The sequence below is a fragment of the Anoplophora glabripennis genome, unplaced genomic scaffold (genome assembly GCF_000390285.2).
Source record: "Anoplophora glabripennis isolate ALB-LARVAE unplaced genomic scaffold, Agla_2.0 scaffold890, whole genome shotgun sequence".
Taxonomy (NCBI): domain Eukaryota; kingdom Metazoa; phylum Arthropoda; class Insecta; order Coleoptera; family Cerambycidae; genus Anoplophora; species Anoplophora glabripennis.
In genome coordinates, this window is record NW_019417064.1 from 114,753 (window position 1) to 138,096 (window position 23,344).

The 23,344-nt window shown below is 32.0% G+C and overlaps 1 protein-coding gene across 1 annotated transcript in view; it reads left to right on the plus strand.

Annotated features, from left to right (window-relative positions):
* The window catches only part of LOC108913561 (lysophosphatidylcholine acyltransferase), a 113,331-nt gene that overhangs the window by 56,344 nt on the left and 33,643 nt on the right, over positions 1-23,344 (plus strand). Inside the window, exon 4 of the mRNA XM_023455892.1 lies at positions 21,590-21,804. Within this exon, the coding sequence (XP_023311660.1) occupies positions 21,590-21,804 (215 nt within the window). The remainder of the gene's footprint in view (positions 1-21,589; positions 21,805-23,344) is intronic.

Sequence of the window (23,344 nt, forward strand, 5' to 3'; positions counted from 1 at the left end):
ACGATCATATTCCTCGACATGGCGCCCAACGTGGGGCTCGATTCGAACTTCCGATGTCTCCACCGAGGGCCCATGTCGATGAAACACTACGCGAAGATCATATTCCACGACAAATAGAATTTAATTATTTCAAATTGGCAGCGGGCTTTAGTCCCATAAGAAAAGCATAGGACCCCCCTGCGCTACTGACTTCCCTCAGACCCCGATATACCTCCTTAATAACCCTGAATTGTCAGCTGTCATGCTGCCTTTTTTTTCGTTGTCAACACTTCACTACACAAATGGAGCAAAATTCAAATCTTGCGTGAATTTTGGTACATCCGATAGTTAAAAAAATAATTTTATCAATCAAATACAAACCGACTATATAAAGACTATATGTATAAATGGTGAATAGAATATATAAAGACTATATGTATAAATGGTGAATAGAAATATGACCAACAGTTAATTCGAAAATATGACAAAGAAAAGCTCGATACTTTGGTATTTGCGATTAATTCAGGTTGTGAGTTATAACTGTTTACAGCAACCATCTAAACTTCAATATATTTTTTTAATTTACAGAGTCAATGTAATTTTTGAACAGAGCGAAAAATTTAATTAACAAGGGCTCAAAATATTTGATTCGTTGTTATAATTAAAACCACCCTCCTGAAATCGATCCGAAATTTCACGATTTTTGGTCTATATCTCAATTATTTCGAAAACTATCGAGTTGGCATTTAAAGCAAACAAAATTGAGAGGGACCTTTTCGATACGCTCACGATCTTAAATGCGTTCGTATCACTGTAAATGCGGTTCACTTTTGGCTTACAATCGGAACTTGATTGAATCTAACCGGTTCATTTACGAATAGTTGTGAGTAGAAATATCGCATGCGTCAATTTTAATTTTTTATTCTTTTGACTAAATATTTTTAAAGCATTTATTGAAAAATAATGTCTAAAGGCAATAAAAAAATAATTAAATGAATGTTCAAATTATTCAGTTCTTGAAGAAGTGGCAAACGGCTAAGAGAAATGGAATTTATTGCCACCTAGAAGGTGCTAGAGTTTATAAGTTAAGCAGGTTACTCACCAACATATATGTCGATATACGTACGTACAATGTGACATAGATTGGCATATCAGTTTTCTCCGTAAACCGTCAACGTACAAGTCTCATAGTGTGAATGAACCAGTACCCAAAAATAAGCACTTGCGTGTGTAGAAAAACCTACCATACGTTATTTCTTGCGTATTGATGAATGTACGTACATGTTATGTACGTACATGTATTAAGTCAAGTATGTCAAGAATAACATTGAGTAGAAAAGAAGCAAAATGAGAAATAATAGAAATATAAGAATTTCAATAATAAAGAACACCATAAATTAATTGTATTGCTTTATACCTGTAGACACAAAACATTCTTTCATTTCCAATTCAATAGAACAGAAGAATTGATCTTCCATATACCGCTTCATGGTAGATAATAATATCAATCAGGAACAGATAAATAGATTACACACACATTCCTACAAAAGAGCAGTTACATCCTGACTCTGAATGTATGATTTTTGCAATCAGGATTAGGTCACAACCACAAATGCCTATAAAACAACCAAACTCTAAAGGACGACACACACAAATAATAAATGCAGAAAATGCCACTTATTTCTCAAAACTATGGATCACATAATATCGTGTAGCAAACTATTAGCAAGGGTGAAGTACAGAAGTAGGCATAATGCAGTAGGTACCCAAAATTATAAATCAGGCAAAAGTATTACAATACCAATTGCATAAAGATACAGATCCATATTTTCTATTACACATGAGAGACAGTATTGGGACCTGATTATACACTTTGACAAAATAGTCGTAAGTATCAGACCAGATAGAATCTTAAAATGTAAAAAATATCACTTACATAATATAGCAGCACCATTTGACCAAAATGTAATTAAAAAAAATTAATAAAAGATATAAATCAAGAAATAACAATAGAAATAGGGAGAATTTGAAAAAAAACGAGTGCACGTCGCGTCGTTCCCTTTATTATGTCTACCACACCACAATCGTCCAGTAAACTTCTTTTTAAATAAAAGATGAGCTAATAAACTAGAAATGATAATGATAACTTAATAACTTTTTCTTGCTTAACACAATAATAAAAGTAATTATTAATAATTGATTGTTTTTCCTGTTTGAAATTGTAATGATCTTTGTAACGATCTTAATTATTTTTTAGCCGCGAATTCTTTTAAGACAGGAAATTGAAAACTAGGTACATTTGTGATTTATTCCTGGTCGCTTCGAACACGTCCCCGATATTTAAATAGAAAAAAATAATAACCCTTTTCCTCAATTCAATAACAAAGTTCTAAATTCTGCAGTTACTTACTTGTAGAATTTAGAATTGTATTATTGAACTGAGGGAGAGGTTATTAGTTTTAAGTTAGGTTTGATTTAAATATTGGAATCGAAGTTATGTTCCATGCAACCAAGTGTAAATCGTAAATGTAGTTTTTGATTTTGTACCTTAAAAAGAATTGGCGGCTAAAAAAATTAAAATAGGAATTTTGGTATTTTTGAGACTTAAAATTGCCATAATAAATCTACTTGTACTTACCCTGAGCCATAGAAAAAACAACCAGTTTGATAATGATTTTTATTCTTGCATTAAACAATGAAATGTAAATAAAGTCCAAGAAACATTTTCAGTCATGCTTTAAGGCTAGCTTCCTTATGATGAAAATAAGTTTTAGAAGAAGTTATAGGTCCGAGAAAGTAGTTTCTTATGTCACTTTTTATGATTATATGTATTATTTGGGTAATTTTACTCAAATTTTGGGAAAGTAGGTTTTTCGTGTTTTAAACACGAATATATGCTTGTTTTTGCGATCCGAGCGCGCTTGCCACTACATTGTTTCCTTCAGATTTTTTTCGGATCGATATTTTTCGAAAATGAATAGTTATTTTAAAACAGCACTCGATTTGCTTTAAAAAAGGTATGCTTGTTGCATATCGCTGAAATACACCGTTTTACAGAAAATAACGTTTAAAGTAGATACATAATAAGTTTTGAACTAATACATATATTACAATAAATTATTAATTCAAATGATTATTACAGTCAGTAATGTGGTTCTTATAACAACTGGAAACATAAACTTGAAATTAAACACAGAAAATATGACAACGTGAAATATACTACATATAATAGCAAAAACAATAGTTCCTTTAAATTTGATTTTCGAAATTAGGTTTGCTTCAATGCATTTGACATCTATTTAAGAAATTTCTTCCAACTATTAAGAATGTTGGAAGGATATCCTAATATCATTTGCTGCTGCCAATATTCTTTGCCACAAGTCATTTCTGGTATTAACATTAATATATCCCTGTAAAGAGAAATCCAGAGCATCCAGATCTGGACTTCGTGGAGGCCATGGATGTTCACTCCCTCGTCCAATCCACCGATGGGGGAACACGTTATTTAAATGATTCCTTACTGCTAAAGTAGATTGAGCAGGGGCGCCATCCTATAAGTACCATATACTAGCCCAAATATTTAAAGAGACATCATCCAGCAAATCGAATAAGTTATGCTGGAGGATATTTAAGTAATCATGTACATTCAATGTTACTGGAAGTTCAAAAGGTCCTACAACGTGATCTTCGACTATACCGAACCAAATATTTAATTTAAATTCGTACTGAAAATGATGTACACTCGTACAGTTTGGATTTTCCTCGGACCATATGTGACAATTTTTATAGTTCATCAGTGAATAGAATTTTGCTTATAAAAAGTGGATCTTGTCTCTTTTCGTTTAACACGAATTCACAAAAGTTTATTCTCGCTAAAAGATCTCATGGCAGTAAGTTTTCGACAGGAGTAAAATGGTACATGTGTAATTGTTGTTCGTGTAAAATGTTAAAAACAGTTTACTGATTTAATCCTACCTTGGCGTATATACATTGGATACTTGTGGTCGGGTCATCTTCAACAAATTCCAATACCGCTTTCTTCTGCTGAACAGTTCGAATCACAGGTCGCCCATGACATCTCTTTGGGCGAAAATTTCCAATTTCCCTTAAACAGGTGTGAAAGAATTTTCGGTTGGGCTATCTACGATGAGGCCAGCCCGTGCACTAAAACCTTGCTGGGCATAAACTGATATCATATCGGTCATTTCACTGTTTGTGACGAATAAGTTTGTCGTGGCATTGTACAAGAATACTTTATCAAGAATATTTTATCGCACAAGAATCTAATGCTTTTATGTAAAACTTCCATTGGGTTTGACACTATAAGGATAGCTACCTACTAGAATAATAGTCTTAAATTGAGAAATTGTAGATTAATTTATACATTTGCAGTAATAACTTTAAACGTTATTATATGTAAAACGGTGCATTTCAGCGATATGCAACAAGCAAATCGAATGCTGCTTTAAAATAACTAATCATTTTCCAAAAATATCGATCCTCAAAGAAAGGAAACAATGTTGTGGCTAACGCGCTTAGAACGTCCTGTATATTTATCGAAAAAAACAAGCAGATGTTCCTGTTTATAACTCAAAAAAAACACTACTTTTCCAAAATTTGAGTAAAATTACCCAAATAATAAATTATCGTGAAGAAGTGAAATTAAAAAACTACTTTCTCAGGTCTATAACGTCTTAAGGAAGCAAGGTGGTACCAAGGTAAGTTCATTTAAACACCACGTATAATAATTTACCTAATTTAATTGCTTGGACAGTTCAGTAACGTTACATGGACTTTTGTATGTACTATCGATGTTTGTTTCTCCTGCATTGTGATATTAAATTCGGCTCAAAGCTATACAGATTTTATGTGCCAAAACAATGAAATAGATTTCCGCGGTTGTTAGTATGAGGATTGAATCGTGCCTGAGAATGTTTAAGTTTCGATGTTTCGGCTCCCATTTTGGAGCCATTTTCAAGAGTTTAAAGTTGATTAAAGTTGATGGGTAGGGATGACCGATTGATACCGAGGCCTCAATCTGCTTACTCGTTAGATCGAACTCTAAGGAAACTCTTAGAGGGTATCTGAGAGCCTCGATATGCTTACTTCTTAGAGGATGGAAAATAATGAACGAATACATACCTATTCCCCGGATCGAATCTCTTAAAGAGCCTCGATCTGCCTCGAGTAGTCAGACAGGCTTCAGAGTCGATTGACCGTATAATTTGGGAGATTGAGGCCCCGTAATAGTATTGCAACTTAAATATTCACACCATTATGACCTTCACCTTTCACCCTCTCTAGGGACTGGGAAGATCGAGGTTCCCTCAGAGATTCTCTAATAGGCACCCTAGAAATCTCCGACAGTTCAATCCGAGAAGTAGGTCTCGGTACTTTCGGTCGTTCCTTCTCATTCTTTTACCTTCATTTTCAACCTCTCTAGGGAGTAGGCAGATCGAGGTTCTCTCAGACTCTCACTAACATGCTACTAACTAGGAGTATAGATAGATTGAAGCCTCGTTCGGTCATCCCTTCTTATAATTTTACCTTAACGTTTCCCACTGTCTAATGAGTAGATAGATCGAGGCTCTCAGGGATTCTCTAACAGACTTCTTAGAAATCCCGAACAGTTCGATACGAGGAATAGGCAGATTGAGGTCTAGGTATCGTTCGGTCATCCCTTCGCATCCCTTTTCCATAACCTTCTTTAAAGCTCTTGAAAATGGTACATACGATACACCGGCATTGATGATTTCAGTTGTTCTATTAAGTAGGCTCGATGTAGGCGCCTTTACGTGTTACATTTTACAGTTATAGCAATAGTCTATTTAAGTATGATTAAGTAGTGAATACTAATCTATATTTTTTATCTGTGAACAGTATAGTGCGTCGATTGTGTGCCCGACTAATACGCTGTGTTTTCATTGTTGGAGGATTTCGCCTGAGAGTTCTTGGAAAACAGTCGACAAGAACCTCAGCTCCTGTAGTTGCTTTAGCACCCCATTCTTCATTCATCGACAGCCTCGCTATGGTGTATATGGGGGGACCTTCCATTGTGGCTAAGGGAGAAACGGCATCTATACCTTTCTTTGGGAGTATGTTCTATACTAACACTTAACTTTCTTAAGAATACAGCAATAATAAAAGTTTTCATATCGGTCAGTTAATCACTAAATTAAAAAAATAAATAGAAAATTTAATTGTTTATAATCTCTTAATTGTTCTTAAACACTTAAAATTTTCTTGATTTTATAAAATCAACCTTTACAGATGAAGGGTAACGGTTAAAAAAATTTTGGAAATAAGACCAAGTGCAAGAGATACCTCATTTTTTGAAATAACAAGGGATATCATTGATTGTTTAAACAGTAGTATAGATGTATTTATGATTTCGTACTGACTGATTGACAAATGGTAATTCAAATTAATTGATTTCTGGATGGGATAAACTTAATTGCATTCGCAAATATGAAAAAAAAATCTTAGCCTTAAGCAAATATGCTTATATTTTTTTACAGGTAACTTTAGAACCTAAGTCTTTATTTTTGTCACATGCATAGGTTTTTCTCTTTTTTCTCTCTTGTAATTTGTTTGTGTTTGTAAAGGATTCACAATATCACAACTAATTGTGATATTATCTGTCATCAACACATTTTCGATATGAATCTAATTTGTCAAAAACATAAAAAAAACAAATATTGCTTTGTGCTAATGCTAAAACTTGTAATCGTCTTTTATGACAATTATTGGAAATTAACGCCATTTTTCAGTGACATGTATATAATTAAATAATAAAAAAATATTGCGCTCACTTCTGATTTCGCACAGTCTCTGAATCTAGTAACTGTTATTCTTAATTTTCTGAATGCAAAAAATTCAAATGAATATGATTACTTTTATAGGTATTAAACTAATTCAAATTAATTCATATACAGGGTGTCCGGAAAAGTGATGTCAAAAATAAAGGGGTATATAATAGGGGAGGTCAAAATAGATGTAGTACTTCCTATAACATTTTTTTCCTATCGGGCTTCGTTGTGGAGTTATTCGCTTTCAATGAAAGAAGGTTGAGAATCAAATTCCAATTATAACTTCTAAGTCATTACCATGACAATAATGAAATTTGGGCAATTAAAGTAACTCACGGTAATGTTCATTTGTTTAAACTGATATTCAATATTCCTGGATTATACAGTAGCAGTCGAAATTATCTATTTAAATTTATACATCTTTGACAGCGTTGCCAAATTTGACATTTTTCTTTCATAGTTCGATTCCTCTCTCACTTTGCTTAAAAAAAGGTATAGTATATCAGTCGATATCTTGTACCGTTTTTCAGATAATCGAATTTTATTAACAACATGTATCAAAAATGCTATATTAACATTTTTGTAAAATTTTGGTTTCTTTGGAAATTGAGATCACTGTCAACAAGTATGTATAATTAGTAGTTAGATATTTGTTATAAATCATTTTGACGCCATATTTTGTTAATTCACTATCATAGTGGATTTCAGCTATGAAGAATTTGCAGCTTTTGTAGCTGTTCGGATTTACGCTAACCGCTTTCCAAATAGAATTTGCATATTTAAAGTGACGAAAATCCTCATGCTATTATTCAGACAAAATACCAACAAAAATTTATTATTAATGTATGGATGGGAATAATTGGAAACTTCTTGATGGGGCCACATATCATTGATAACACTTTAAATGTGGATAAATACCTACCTATATTTACTGCAAGAACACCTTAACCCGTTATTGGAAGACGTCCCTTTAAATTTGAAATATCATGTGGCTTATGCCTGATGGTGCACCACCTCCATTTTAGCAGGGTAATAAGAGCTTATTTAAATACAACATTTCCCGATCGATGGTGGAGGTAGTCCTTTTCCGTGGCCGCCTCGGTCTACGATCTCGATATTTCTTTGGAGCCATCTTATGAGTCTTGTTTATTAAACTCCTATAAATAGTAGGGAAGAATTATTAAATGTCATACGCCGACATCATTAAAAATGATCACCACATATCACCTCGGCAAGCCGGACTGTCTACAAGGTTTAGATTATGTAGATGTTTCCTAAAGTGACAGTGTCCCGTTATGAGTCATGTCACTCTCCTGAGCCGGATTTTGTTCAAGCTCAGTAAATCGTTTGCTCTTTCCTTTGAAGGATACTCCATGAGTTAGTTTAATGGCTCAAATTTCATTGTTGTCATGGTAACTTAGATTTAGAAGTTATAATTGGAATTTGTTTCTCAAACTTTTTTCTTTGAAGGCGAATAACTCCACAACGAAGCCCGATAGGAAAACATTTTATATGAAGTACTACATCTATTTTGACCTCCTATGTATACCCCATCATTTTTGACATGACCTGTCCGGACACCCTGTATTTTCTCTAAAATCCTGTCATATGGAATCAAATTCGGGAAATCGCGGGAAATAACTACACTATGGGCTGTATGCCCGACTACTCATATGCAGAGTGGCGGCAGGCAGAGTGGAGCCAACACAGTTAAAATATTTAGAACTTTATGGCATATCCGGTTATACTGGAAGCCGACATTAACTTTCTTATTTTAAATGGAATACCCTATGCATTGTTGCACTTTCGGATTCTACGTGTTTGAGAGTCACTTTATTACATATTTCCTATACCTAGGAGTTATATATTTTCAGATATTAATATTTAAAGAAAAAATGTGACAGATGCAAGGGTTCGTGGAGATGCTAATTAACTATTTTCAGGAGCGTGGTATCAAGTTTATGGTACTTATAAAGGGCACAGGTAACACTATATTATGGTTTACCAACAAATTAAAACATTTAATACTAGGTGTTTAATTTTTGCTGTTACATTTTGATAACTTCAAACAGCTATAACTTTGTTAACATAAATGGAACACTCTATTTTTTTACTCTGTCATATGCAGATTGAAATTTCCTTTCAAGCCATATATGCTTTGTTATGGTTGCCGTTACTACTTTTAGAGATATTTGCAATCCTCTATTTTTTGTGCAGTTTTTCTCGTATCAGACCTGTTATCTAATTGGCCATGACCAGAAACACTCCAAAACTAATTAAAATTAATTGACATTTATCAAGTTAGTTGTCAAATTATTGTTATGTCTGTAATTGTTTTTGCCGAATACTTAAATAAAAATGCTTGTGGATCATTTAAATTATACTAATGAGTATTATTTTGTTTGTTATTTATGGACAATGTAACAAAATAATTTCAACATGTAGAGAATTTGCTGCTTTGCACATTGTCCATAAATAACAAACAAATTAAAATAATCCTCATTACTATAATTTAAACGATCCCTAGGCATTTGTATTTAAATTTTCTGCAAAAGCTATTACAGACAACAATAATTTAACAACTAACATGACAAATAAATGTTAAGTTATTTTAATTGTTTTTGACGTGTTTCTGGTCGTGGTCAATTTGACAATACGAGAAAAACTGTCCAAAAAATAGAAAATTGCAAATATATCTTAAAGTATGGCTAGAAAGGAAATTTCATTCTGCATACGACAGAGTAAAAAATGCAGGGTGTTCTATTTAAGTTAACAAAGTAGTAGCTGTTTGAAGTTATCAAAATGTAACAGCAAAAATTAACTACCTAGTATTAAATGTTTTAATTTGTTGGTATACCATAATTTAGTGTTACCTATGCCCTTTAGAGGAACCAAAAATCCACTTGATATCACGCTCCTGAAAAGAGTTACTAGTATCTCAGCGGATCCTTGCATCTGTCAAATTTTTTCTTTAAAAATTAATATCTCAAAATCTGTAACTCCTAGGTATGGGGTATGGGTAAGTGACCCTCAAATTTCACATAGAATCCGAAAATGCAATAATATTTAAAATAAGAAAGTACTGCCTTTGCTAGGTTGCCAAATTTTCAGATTTATCGGATCAGTACTTTTCGAGATATCGATAGTGGTCATCCCTGGTGAGACACCCTGTATATTATTTGAAGTTGTAGGTAGCTTGCAAGGAATATCAAAAAGGTAGTATTATTGTTAACGGGATATAATCATCCATAATTCAGTTATTCAACGAGGAAAAAATGGTCTTTTTCATTAAAAGCATTGTTCACGAGTAGGTCATGACAATGTTAGAAGCACTATCAGCAGCAAATCATAGATAAAAGTATAATTTAATGCTTTGCTCGTGTTTATGTCAATTTAAGCCACCAAAGTGATATGAAACAATGCAATTATTTTTTTTTGCAAAATAATTGAAAATTCATTTTTACGACCTTGTCCAATTTCTTAATATTTCTTAGTCACACTCTTCCACATTTCAAAAAATTTAGGTACTTTGCTTGTGATTACTTTTAAATTTTTCAAAAAATATGACCCGGTGTAATAAACAAGAAAATAGCAACATTCTTTAGAGTTGTCTACACGCAGAAATTTTTATAAATAATGCATTTTATCATAAATTTACAAATATGTACACAAATTTACAGTAAATAAAAAAAGTGAAACTGCTGTTCGCAGATTTTTTTGTTCATGGACGCACTTTTAAATTATCTGAACTTATTTAAGTATCTTCATTATTTTATAAAACGTTCCAGATTTTTATAGTCATCGGGAACTCTTACAATCTTTCATATCTGTGGTAATATCACAAAAATGTTTCAAATAAAAGTTGTACGAAGTCAATCTATTCTCATTTCAAATTATTTTCGGTTATATAAGGTGTTCCATTTTGTCCTGTAATTAGCTACCTTCAGCTTCTGAAAAGGAAAACAAATAAATATTGTATCTAAGTCGGTACTGCTTCGAGTTATTTGCATTTAAAAAAAATCTAGAAAATATCCAACATTCCGAAATTTAATAAAAAGACGCAGTTTTCACTATACATATTTTGGAGATTTTTATGATTATCAATATTTTTTGCTGATGTTTTCGCGTTTAAAATGCATACAACATAATGAAATTTTGAATGCAAAAATATAGACTGTCAAGATGATGCTGGGTTACCATTTGACATAAAAGTTTCGAAATATTAGAAAAATACTAACAAGATTGTGCAAATAAATCTCTTGTCTAAGCTGCTATGCGATTCTTATGAAAACATTGTCAGATTGAGTACCAATAATAGTATGTTTGACAAAAGGAACGATATAAAATTATTAGAAAAAAACTAAAAAGATTTACAATTGTTTAAAAGGTATACCAACACTATCAAAAAAATTAAATATAATGTTTCTCAAAGCTATTCTATTTTGCATATATTGTAAAGAAAGGCAAATAAAAAACTTTATTTTTTTATAAATCAACAAAGGAAAAATTAAGATTTTGTTAGATAGGGGAATATAGAACGAATTAAGGACATTTATATGGAAAATATGAATATAAAATATTATTTTTACTATTTTGAATTAGAAACAATGTATTATGTTATTATGTGGCATCCACGTTTTAACGTGGAAATGACAAAAAAATATAACCAATTGTCCAAACCTAAGGTGGACTTAGCATGCAGGACCTCTGCTGACTATATATAACGAACCATAAGAAATGGATCCCAGCATACCTTAATAATATCGAAAGGAAATTAAACTTTCCATCTGCTTGTGTCAAATTTAACAAATTATTATATCGGTGATTTGAAATACTGATGTCAGTAAGTACTGTGTTTCTAAAGGATGTCTCAAAATTCACGCAAGAAGCAATTTTGATAGAAAACAAATGTTAATTAAAAATTGTATTTTTTTATTGATTCATGAAGTATACACGAACGCACTCTTTTGTCGAATTTTCCCATGACTGTTTTACATGAATGCGGCTGAATTTCGTTCAAGGCGTAGGTTTGTTGGGATAAACCTTAAACTTCCAAATACTCTAAAGAAAAGGTCTAACGGCGTTAAATCGCATGATCTGGGCCGCCAATTCTGATTACCAAAACGGAGAAGTACACGACCAGGAAATGACTCATGCAGTAATTGAATTTGTTTTCGGACTGTATGGCATTTGACACCGTCTCATTGAAACCACATGTTGTCTACATCCATATTTTGCAATGTAAGCACAAAAAACTGGATTATCATGTCCTCATAGTGGGCACCATTTACTGTTATTGACTGACCAGCCGCATTTTAGAAGAAGAATGGTTGATGATGCCTCCATCTCAAAATCCGCAACAAATAGTGACACGTTGTGGATGCATTTGTTTCTCGACAATCACTCGTAGATTTTGTCGATTAACGAAGCCATCAAGATGAAAATGAGCCTCATCGCTGAAAATGATTTTGTTCGAAAAATCAGCATCCACTCGTTTCATAATCGATTCAACGTACTCTCTTGACTCTGCGTGGTCAGTAGGCTTCAGTTCTTGATTCAATTGAACTTTGTAAGCATGAAGATGCAAATCATTCGTGATAATACACTGCACTATGGGCCAGGAAAATGAAAAAGTGTCTAAAAAGCGACTGCGGAGGTGAGTTCAAACAAATGTCTTGTCGTTACCTAGATAAGCTAAACAAGTTATTTTTAAAGTTTCATTGAATTTGACCGGCTACTCTCAATGTAGCAACGACTTAAACTTTTAAAATCATGTATGAAACCAGCGGTTTTACCTTTCAAATATTTCATTGGTACTATTGTATTTTAACAAATCAAAAGTCTGCTATTGCATCTCATTCATCGGTTTACTTCTATAAATCGTTGTAATAGGGTGCAAAGTACAAAAATAAAAAACAGAGAAAATGGCGGAACGTTATACTTGTACAGAATGTCCCGTTCATGTTTTAAAAAAACATGTGTGCAAGTTCGTCATGGAAAAATAATAGGGGTAGTTCATGTAAAGTTTTTTTCTTAGACGCCCTGTTTTCGAGATACCGTGTGTTGAAGTTGTTACTTTCCAAATGGTTTTCCTTTATTATCTTTAAATCGGCTAAAGATAAATATGTCAAAATATGTACATGAGTAAACATCAACTGTGCGTTAAGAATAATGTGCAAACGGTTTCTTTCTGAAAAGCAGTGTCGCGGATACAGGTCATTGGAGGGGTATAATCGGAAATAATATGTATTAAAAATCAAAATTTCTAAACGGTTCTGTAAACTCTAAAGCATACTTCAAAAAAAAAAGGTATACTTGTTGAAATTCGGTACCATTTTCGAGAAAAATGAAGTTGCATAGAAGAAAATAGGACACAATTTCAGCATCTACTGTAGTATTTCGAGTTTTGCTCATTTATTTAATTGTGCAGCTGTTTTGTTATGTATATCTCCGAGTCTGTTTTCTGTTCTTATCACTTTTTTAAGCATTCATGTCCATCAACAATTCAGTCCATTCAACAATTATTTATTTTAGGAATGGTAGTGTAGTAGTTTACAAAATCTAAAATTATTTGTTAATAGATAATTAATTACCATCATCCATTTATTTTGATTTACTTTTTTAAATGTTAGTTTACAACAAGCTGAAACTTAAAATACATTTTAATTATTAATAATTAATAATTTTTTTTAGTTAATAAAATGTTTTACAATTTAACTGTTTCATGTGATACATAAGAAATTAAAATTATAGTCTTAAACGCAAATACTGTTGGTAGCTAAATGTCTTCAGCTCATTAAATGGTCCTCTTTCAATTTAATATTTTGTTAATGTACTTGTGCCGCTTTATGTGAGCAAAAAAAATGCAGCTTCATTTTTCTCGAAAATGGTACATGCTACCGAATTTCGACAAGTATACCTTTTTTTTGTAATATGCATTGGAGTTTACAGAACTGTTCAGAAATGTAATAAATTTTGACTTTTAACATATTTTTTTTCGATTGTACCACTCCAATTACAATTATCGGCGACACTGCTTTTCAGAAAGAAACCAATTGTATGTTATTCTTAACTCTCAGTTGATGTTTACTCGTGTACATATTTTGCAATTTTATCTTTAGCCGATATACTTAAAGATAATCACAGCCACACAGAAAAAAAAAAGTTGGGTATACTTTTTATGCGACATATATTTTTCGTAGTAATTTGGCCTCCTGAACACGAATCTGGGGTCAGAATTGGCCCATCACGTCACAATTTTTCCTAACCTCAAAAAACTTGTGAAAAATAGTGAAAATTGAGGAAAATTTTCTGGGAAAATTTGGAAAAAAATTTATTTCCACATCAAATAGTACATTTTTATGTAAAAGACTCTGCTGAATTCAAATCCACTGTCAGAATTGAGCTAGAACGTGTGGTTTTTTTTTCTAACCTCAAAAAACCGAGCAGGAATCGCTATTTTCAAATTCTGAGCGGATTTTGACCAGATTTTGTATAAAGGGGTTTTTTGGGTCGCTGATTACGAATATGAATTCACATTGTAAAAATTCAAGATGGCTGATCCAATGTGGCGGGTGTACTTTTTTGAAATGCACCGATTTCAGTAAAATTTGGCATCATAAGGATTGCTGGTTGATCTCACCTTTATTAATCACACATCTGGAGCCAGATTCAAAATCAGCGACCCCAAAAACCTTGAAGTACCACATTTTATAGCAATTGGATCACTTTTAATATTTTGGCTACTTTTTCAAGTTCCTGGCCGATAGTACGCTGTGGAGAGCTTCTCGAAATGTCCAATTCTTGATCATGGTGTCGAATTGATACTCCTAGACTCTCAGCAACACTCTCATGAACTTCTTCGATGTTTTGTATTGAACGATGTGGAGGACGGCCAAAGTGTTTAAGATCCAGTTGATCCAGTTTCCCTGAATTTTTCAATTTGATATCTTTATATACTGTTGATGAAGAATCGCTATTCCGGCCAAATTTTTTACGAAAATTCTGAAACCTTCATAATTTTCAAATTGTCCAACAATAAAAACGCATTGTGTAGCGCACCATGTTTAATAACCCTGAATTGTCAGCTGTGACGCTCTTTTTTTTTTTTGTTAGCAACATTGTATCACACAAATAGTGCAAAATTCAATTTAACGTGAATTTTGGGACACCCGATATTTGAAATGTATTAAGTAATAGAGAAGATATATTTTTCTTGTTTAAGCAAATAGTGAAAACCGCATCTTATTATCATGTTTAGTTTGGAACATTTGGTAATTTTTGAAAAAAATAACGTCAATTAATAGAAGCGGTACGACTTAGACCCAATATATGTTTATTCAAGTAGAACTTAAAATCAAAAATGTAATAATATACAGGGTGTTAATGTACTCTGTATATTTGAAAATAATTTTGAAATGTGAAGAAACTGATTTGATGACTTTTGGTTGACATATGTTTTTGTATTGTTAATACTATCAGAGCTTTGGAAGCGGCTTCGTTTTTAAGATTCAGGATGTTAAATTTTTGAAAACTATAACATTTACCCAAGTATGTCTGGGAATGTTTGTAGTAGAAGTTTGGACTATCGATTGACAAAGTACACTAAGAAACCAGAAATATCGACACCACTGATTTTGGAAATTTGGCAGTTAATTTAATTAGCAATCGTATTTTAAATATAAAATACAGAGTGTCCCTGAAATGTATGTACCAGCAAGCCACCCTAGATCCCTAAGGTCAAACAAAGACGATTTACTCTAATTTACCTACATGCAAAAATGCACAGTAAGGGCACTAGGGGACGTTAAAGTTTTTGAAAAAATATCAACAATCAATCATAAAAAGGAAAAGCTTTGAACAATAAAAAAATGAAATTTGGTATGTGAAAATATATTGGTGAAAGGCTTTTCCTGATGCAATTAATGTTAATTATCGACTATTTTTTTTAGTATTATCTGATTGTCATAGTTTTTTCTGGTGAAAGCTAAAACTTTTTTAAATAAATTGTCTCTTCCAAAATTTTGATAACTCGTACCGTTTAGTCGCAAAAAATTTAACAAATGTCCATCACATGTAGCCCGGCAAATATAAAAATACAAGCAATTTCAGAGTAATCTCATAATAAGAATAGGACAAAATAAATTTTTTGATAACACGACAGCAAGCTAATTATCATAACTTTTTGTTCAGAACTATATTTAAACGATTGTAGTCATGAAATTCTACGATTTTATTATTGGTGTATTCTACATATTAATAATGTTAATGTTTTTGTAGTTTTTTCTAGATACCCCATTTAATGTTTGTGTACGTGTGCGTGATTGTGTATAATAACTTGTATATAATATAGTAATTCATTAGAACAAATGCAATGGAATAGGAACATACGTACATTTGTATCTTAAAAGCAGCACAGGGAACGTGAACTGAGCAAGTTTTGCTCAAGTACACAAACTAAGAAAAAATGTATACCTAGCCTGGCTGCAGTCAAAATTTACCTACAAAATTCACGGCTAACTAGAAAATCGAAAGCTCTTACACAATGTAAAATAAATCCATCAACGTTGTCAGAGACTTGTAAAATGTGATTTTAAACCCCTCTCTGTCTTCAAAATACAAGAGTGACTCTTTTATTTAAATATAGAATTTTACAAAAATACGAGTTAATTCTTTATGGTGCGTTTTTATATAAATTATAAAAAATGTTTTTTTTTATCAATGAAAATACTAAATATTTTTTGTTCAAATCGGGGGGAAAACCGCAAAAGTAATTTGAATTATACCGAGTACTATTTGAATAACACTTTGTAATATTTAAGTATTAAAACAATTACATATGTATGTCACAAGTACCACGCGCGCATGCATCTTTTCTCAAAAAGTTAGTAAAGTGAGAAAAACCAGGTTTGATACAGACGCAATTCATCAAATACTAATAAACTTATGAGACAACATGTGACGTGACAATAGTGTGTTTCTCCAACTTTAGTTGCCTAAATTAATTATCACAAAAAGTGCATACACTTTGTTTTTATATTATGAAAACTCATTTTTTTTAAGTTTTGATGGTTGACAATAAGCTTAACTCCTCGGTTCACTCTTAAATTCTTTAAAACTCAAATATTCACTCACATGGCGATTTAAGAACTCAAAAACAGTCTCTTCATTCAAATAGAAAACAAGTTTTTAAGACTCACCCCAAATGCTCGAGATAAAATTGTTTTAAATTACGTAAAAATTCAAACAAATCAGAAATCAATTTGAATTCAGACAATTTTGCACGAAGTGTCTTACACTGTACCCTAGTTACTCAATACTTGGCTAAACCTTACTGGTGACCAATTTAAGAATAGATATTTTTACGACATGAAGAGTTTAAATAGTTTTGTAAGCAGTTCAGGAATTTCGGAATGAATTTTAAAAAATTCAAGAATTCACATGAGTTCCTTAAGAATATACTTTTATGTTTATCATTACCTGAATTCAAGAATGATTACTCCATCAGAGATGTACAAAAACCCAATAAATAATACATGGTGTAACAGCGACCTTGCATTTTAATATTAGACATAAAATATAATGTTTGATGAATTACTGCAGCTTCTTTAATAGACATTGGACATAATTATAAGTTCATCCCAATTTGAATGAATTTTTTAACAAAACTTTTTTCAAAATAATTTTTCCGAAAAGCGTTTTGTGTCTGCGTTTGTTAAGGTATTTTCTTTGTTTTTCTAAAATTTCAGCACAATTGCATTTTTTATCAAAAAACTATGGCAACTCAAAAAAAGGATTGTGCATTTTTAAGGTCTTGCAACTTGGACAAAATTATAAGTTCGCTAATTTACACTATGAAAAAATTTCACTCTTTTTTTTAATCAATAATGTATCAATTTCTGTCCACACCCGATTGAGTGAAATTTTCACTTTACTCATACAGTACAAATAAAATTTTATGAGTGACACTGTTGCAACAGAAGTAAGTGAATTTTACTCAAATCCGAGTTTCTGCTAACTATCAAGTGAGTGATTTTTTACTCTATTCTGAGTATGTAAAACTAATTAAAAGTTGAATTTTTCTCTAATATGATTTAAATTTAACTACTATTGAGTAATTTTTTACTCAGACTTGGTTCATATTCTCTTTAAATTTAAATATCATTGTCTTAAAACTACTAAGCTGCCACAGTGGTTTCTACATAGATCTGTTTTAGAGACAATATTTTAGGTCTCGATTAAAAGAATTGGTTAACTGATCGGGCGAATAGATTGGCCATAATCTATATTGTACGTTACAGATACGTAAGTAACTATTGGTAACAATCTAACTATCCGTTTATTTAGCCAAAGACTAATCGAAACTCAGTATATTATTGTTTTAATTATGTATTGTAAACAAACCACACAATTGTCACCAAAATAATCGGATAAACGGATACTTGTCCACCTGTGCACGCCATACACCACGCCACGAGATAAATGACCTAATGGGGACGATGGGAATAGACAAAAACAACTCACGACATGGGATGGGGTCACTCAATAATGAGAACATTTACTCCGATTTAAGTACAAGTGTACCAAATACGAGTTTATCTGGAGAAATTTATTTAACGGATACATACAGGGTGATTCAGAACTTATCAAAAAAAAAATCTGGATGTACAGGGGACCCTTACAAATACAATTTTGTAAAGAAAAAATCAAAAAGGGCAGTTCGAAAATGATTTAAAAATACACTTCTGCACGGCACTGGAAACTGGTCCACTGTAAAACCTGACCTCGCACAATGCGACCGGTATGGCGGCGTGATAAAAACGGACAAAAACTTTCGCAAGGAAAGAAATATGTAAATAGAATTTTATCGCACCTATTTTATATCGGCAAATTCAAATGCTTTTGCCTTTATTAATTATTAATAAAATTAATTTGTGTTTTTAAATAATAAAATCATTTGACATACCCGATGCTGCAACAGCAATTGTTCAAAATTTTATCCACTCACGTGTAAACACATTTGGGTCCGTCTTACTCACTTTCTACGAACTAACACAAATGATGTCTTGCTTCACCATAACACAAATGCTTCACCATAATACAAATGTTGTCTTGCTTCACCATAAATTAAAACGATATCCATCAACTCCGAGTTGCTATACACGCAAACCATTTTTGACACTAACTACTAAAAAACTATTGTAAACACCACAGATAACAGGTAAACACTATCGCAACGACGATTGCAAAATCGGATTTCAGTATTCGGAGTCGCTGAGGCCACGTAGCTCTCCACGCGTATTGCGAATGACGCTAGAGACTACAGTTGTCCAGCTATGTAGTGGTTGAATATACTATAACTTCAATAATTTTTTTTTGGGGACTTTTAGGGTTTTTCCAATTTTTTTTTTTTAATATTGACTCCATTTCTCATGCCGCATCTATTCCCAAATTTTTTTGGATAAGTTGTGAATCACCCTGTATATTTAAGTGAAAGTACTCAGTTTTAGTTCAAATATAATCACAAATGAGGAAAATTATCAAAAAGCTCACTGTTGAGTGAAAATGTAATAATTTCACTCAATGAATTCACTCCGTACCTTTCTTGACTGAAAATGTATTCAATAATTTCACTCAATGGACTCATTCAGCTTTCACTCAGCCCGATTTATTTACAGTGTAATTAAACAATTAGTGGTAAAAAACGAATGAAATTAACAAATAGCTGGAGCAACAATTTCACGGTCAATGGAATCGGCGTTTGGGATACATGTTGCTCATTCATTGACTTTTCTATAAATTTCATCAACATCCATCCCTTTTTGCTATATGCGAAATTTTCGAAAACTGACCTTTATTTTACAGTTAACAAATCAGTGAACAATGTGACTCTAGGTACCTTAAATTAGAGGTAATTTAATTACATAAAATAACTAATATTGCGATAAGTCGTTTAGATTTTCGTGGGCAGTAAAATAGTGAAAAAACACGTAAATTTCGACTGGAGTAAAAAGGCATTTTGCCAAAACTAGTCTAACAGTGCGTGGAGATAACTCAAGATCGAGGATTTCTTTGATTTGAAAATAAAAAATAAAGGTATAAATTTTAAAACCAATAATTAATTGTAAACCCAGCAACCACAAATTCTTGAAATGATAAACTTGTTGGTTTAGACTAAATTTCATAGGTCTGGGTTTTGTGGGTTTAGTTTAATGGATTTAGGTTTATTAGGTTAAGTTTTTAGGTTTATGGTTTTAAGATTATACCTTACTTTTTTTTATATTCGTTAGATATTGTTCATATTTTGTAGTATCAAGTATGGGAAACATTTCTGATTGTAATTTATAGTATATATTATTGTTCTAGTATTGTATAGTATTTAAGATATTGCAAGTTGAGTTCCCAAAATATCGCAATTGTCGCAGTGAATAAGAAAGCGGGCATAATTATGAGTATTTTAAAAAATATATATCCCAATATCAATACGCAATGACAGCGACCCAGTTCAATGGCAATCTGTCGGTTGCTATCACCTTGATCATGCAAAATTCATATTTTACACTTTTCAACATCTGAGAGTTTACGACCTTTTACCATTTTTCCAAAAATCGGGAAGGAACATTCGAAAATCATAAAACAATACATTTAACATAATAAAATAATGATAAACGTGATTTACTGCAGTATAATTTTGTCCAAGTTGAGAGGCCTTAAAATGCACATTTTTTGTGTTGCCATAATTTCCTGATAAAGAATGCATTTGAGGTGAAATTTTAGGAAAACAAAGAGAGCACATTAACAAACATGGATATGAATCTGCTTTTCGAAAAATAATTTTGAAAAAAGTTATGATAAAAAATTCATGAATTTATAATTACGTCCGGCACTGCAGATCTCAAAGTAGTAAATTATAAAAAAAAATCCAACTGTCAAGAGAAGTTATATCTATTATATACAAACTTGTATAGGCTATTTTTAATCAAAATGGTTAAGCCTTTTGAATTTTTTCCCTTAGAATTTACCATAAAAAATATGACAAGTGTACGATAATGTTAGAAACATTACTATCAGCCTAATATAAATGAGACGTAATTCAGACTCTTCATAATTATCATTTAGTTTATGTTTATTAATTCAGTTTTACCTATAGATGATGACATGAGGGAACAGTATCGTACTGAGTTTGAAATCTATAGCAGTTAGTAGTCCTTGAGTAATTAATCAAAAACAATATTTCATCTCCCATTTTTGAAGGATAGTTAGGAATCGTATTAAAAAGAAATGTTCTTACTTTTTGATTTGTTTTAGCGAGAGGAATCAGCAGTAAGTTTGTCTCAACAATGCTGTCACACCAGTAAAAAATATATATGTATGCAATTCTTTAATATATATCTTTGTTTATTATTTTTTTTATGAAAATGTTAAGTAATACGGCACGTTCTTAATAATTTATCAAAACATTATGTGCAGTTTATTGCCAACCTAAATTAAACTTTCCGAACTCTACTTAATACTGTTTGTTTTTAGCGAATCATAAAATGAATATAAACATCATATAAACAATATAAATATCGTATAAATTTAAGAAAAATGTTCTGGTTACATAGTAAACGTTAAATATTTGAACGGGTGTATAACATACGAGTAGTTGGTTACTAACATGTTAGTAGGTAAATGTAAATATTATTTTAAATTGGTCTAACTAGACATATGTATCTAACGTATATTTGTACAATATTTCATGTTACCTCCTATTACTAATTTGTCATAAAAATTTACTTATATTTTTCATAAATCTATAGGAAAATGAGAACCATTTTATGCTTTTTGGGAAAAAGCACTTTTCGAGCTGGTGGCATGAATGTTATTGTAAAAGGCAGACAAGCCAGCAGATCTGAGGCTCCTATACTAGTCGCTGCTCCTCACTCGACGTTTTTGGATGGGGGTATTATCTATGTTATCGGTTTTCCCTCCACTATATGCAGACGTGAAAGTGGGGCTAATAACCATATAGGAAGTATGTTTTTTTTTTTATTTTTAAAATCTTTCTTTTATATAAATTCACGAAACTTGTATTCGGCAGCAACAACACTGGATATTCCAAACTATAAAGTACCTAAGTGCTATAGTAGGATTTACATACATACTGGTAGTTTCAAAATACGTATTCTAAACAGCTCTTATCCACATAAGATATGAGATGTTAGTACAAAATAATGGCAAATAAACAAAAAATAATAATTTAGCGGTGTTAAAGAAAGAGTAAAAGTAGCAAATAAATTTAGAAATAATATTTTTCATATTTAGTTTTTCTATTTGTTCTATTAATTAAAATAATCTTGAAAAATTATTATGCAATTTATTCAAAAATTTCAGAAAATTGAACCAGTATTTTTTTCATAAATGTATCATTTTAACAAAGTTTGCATAAACACTTAAAAAAGTCGTAGATGTAGAATTTACGCTTCATGAAAGGGACTGGTATACAGGGTCCGGAAAGGTCATGTCAAATATGAAGGGGTACACAGAGGAGCTTAAAATAGATGTAGTACTTCATAAAAAAATGTTTCCTATAGGGCTTCGTTGTGGAGTTATTCGCCTTCAAAGAAAGAAGTTTGAAAGGAAATTCCAATTATAACTTCTAAGTCAATGACAACAATGAAATTTGGGCAATTAAAGTAACTCATGATAATGTTCATTTCCAAGTTTAAATCGATATTCAATATACCTGGCTTATACAGAAGCAGACGAAATTATCCATTTAAATTTATACATCTTTGACAGCGTTGCCAAGTTTGGCATTTTTCTTTCATAGTTCGATTTTTCTTTTACTTTGCTAAAAAAAAGTCATACTATATATCAGTCGATATCTTGTACTGTTTTTGAGAAAATCAAAATTTATTAACAACATACATGTATTATACTTATAAAAAATGAGATATTAACATTTTTACAAAAATATTGGAAATTGAGATGACTGTCAACAGTGTCAACAAGTATGTATAATTAGGAGTTAGATTTTGTCATAAATCATTTTGACACCATTTATTGATTCGATATCATTGAGGATTTTAGCTATGAAGAATTTGCAGATATTCATCTAATGTACGAACTTGCAGAATGTAATGCTTCTGAAGCTGTTCGGATTTACGGCAACCTCTTTCCAAATAGAATTTGCATATTTGAGGTGACGAAAACCCCCATGCTAATATTCAGACAAAACACTAACAAAAATGTATCGTTAATGTATGGATGGGAATAATTGGAAACTACTTAGTGAGGCCACATATCATTGATGATGCTTTAAATGGGGATAATACCTACATTTACTGCAAGAACACCTTAAAGGTGCGGTTTCGGTAGTGCGTCTGGCGACTGCGACTAGCGACTGCGACTAGTCGCAAATTACTGCTTTAATGCATATTAGATGCACGTGGCAACTGTGAGGCGTTCAAGCCGCGAACGCTGGCGATCGAGTCGCGACGTCGGCGACTCGACTGCCTATGGGACCAGTCTAGCCGCAGTCGCAGTGGAGAAATGGTGCGTTTTTCTGCACA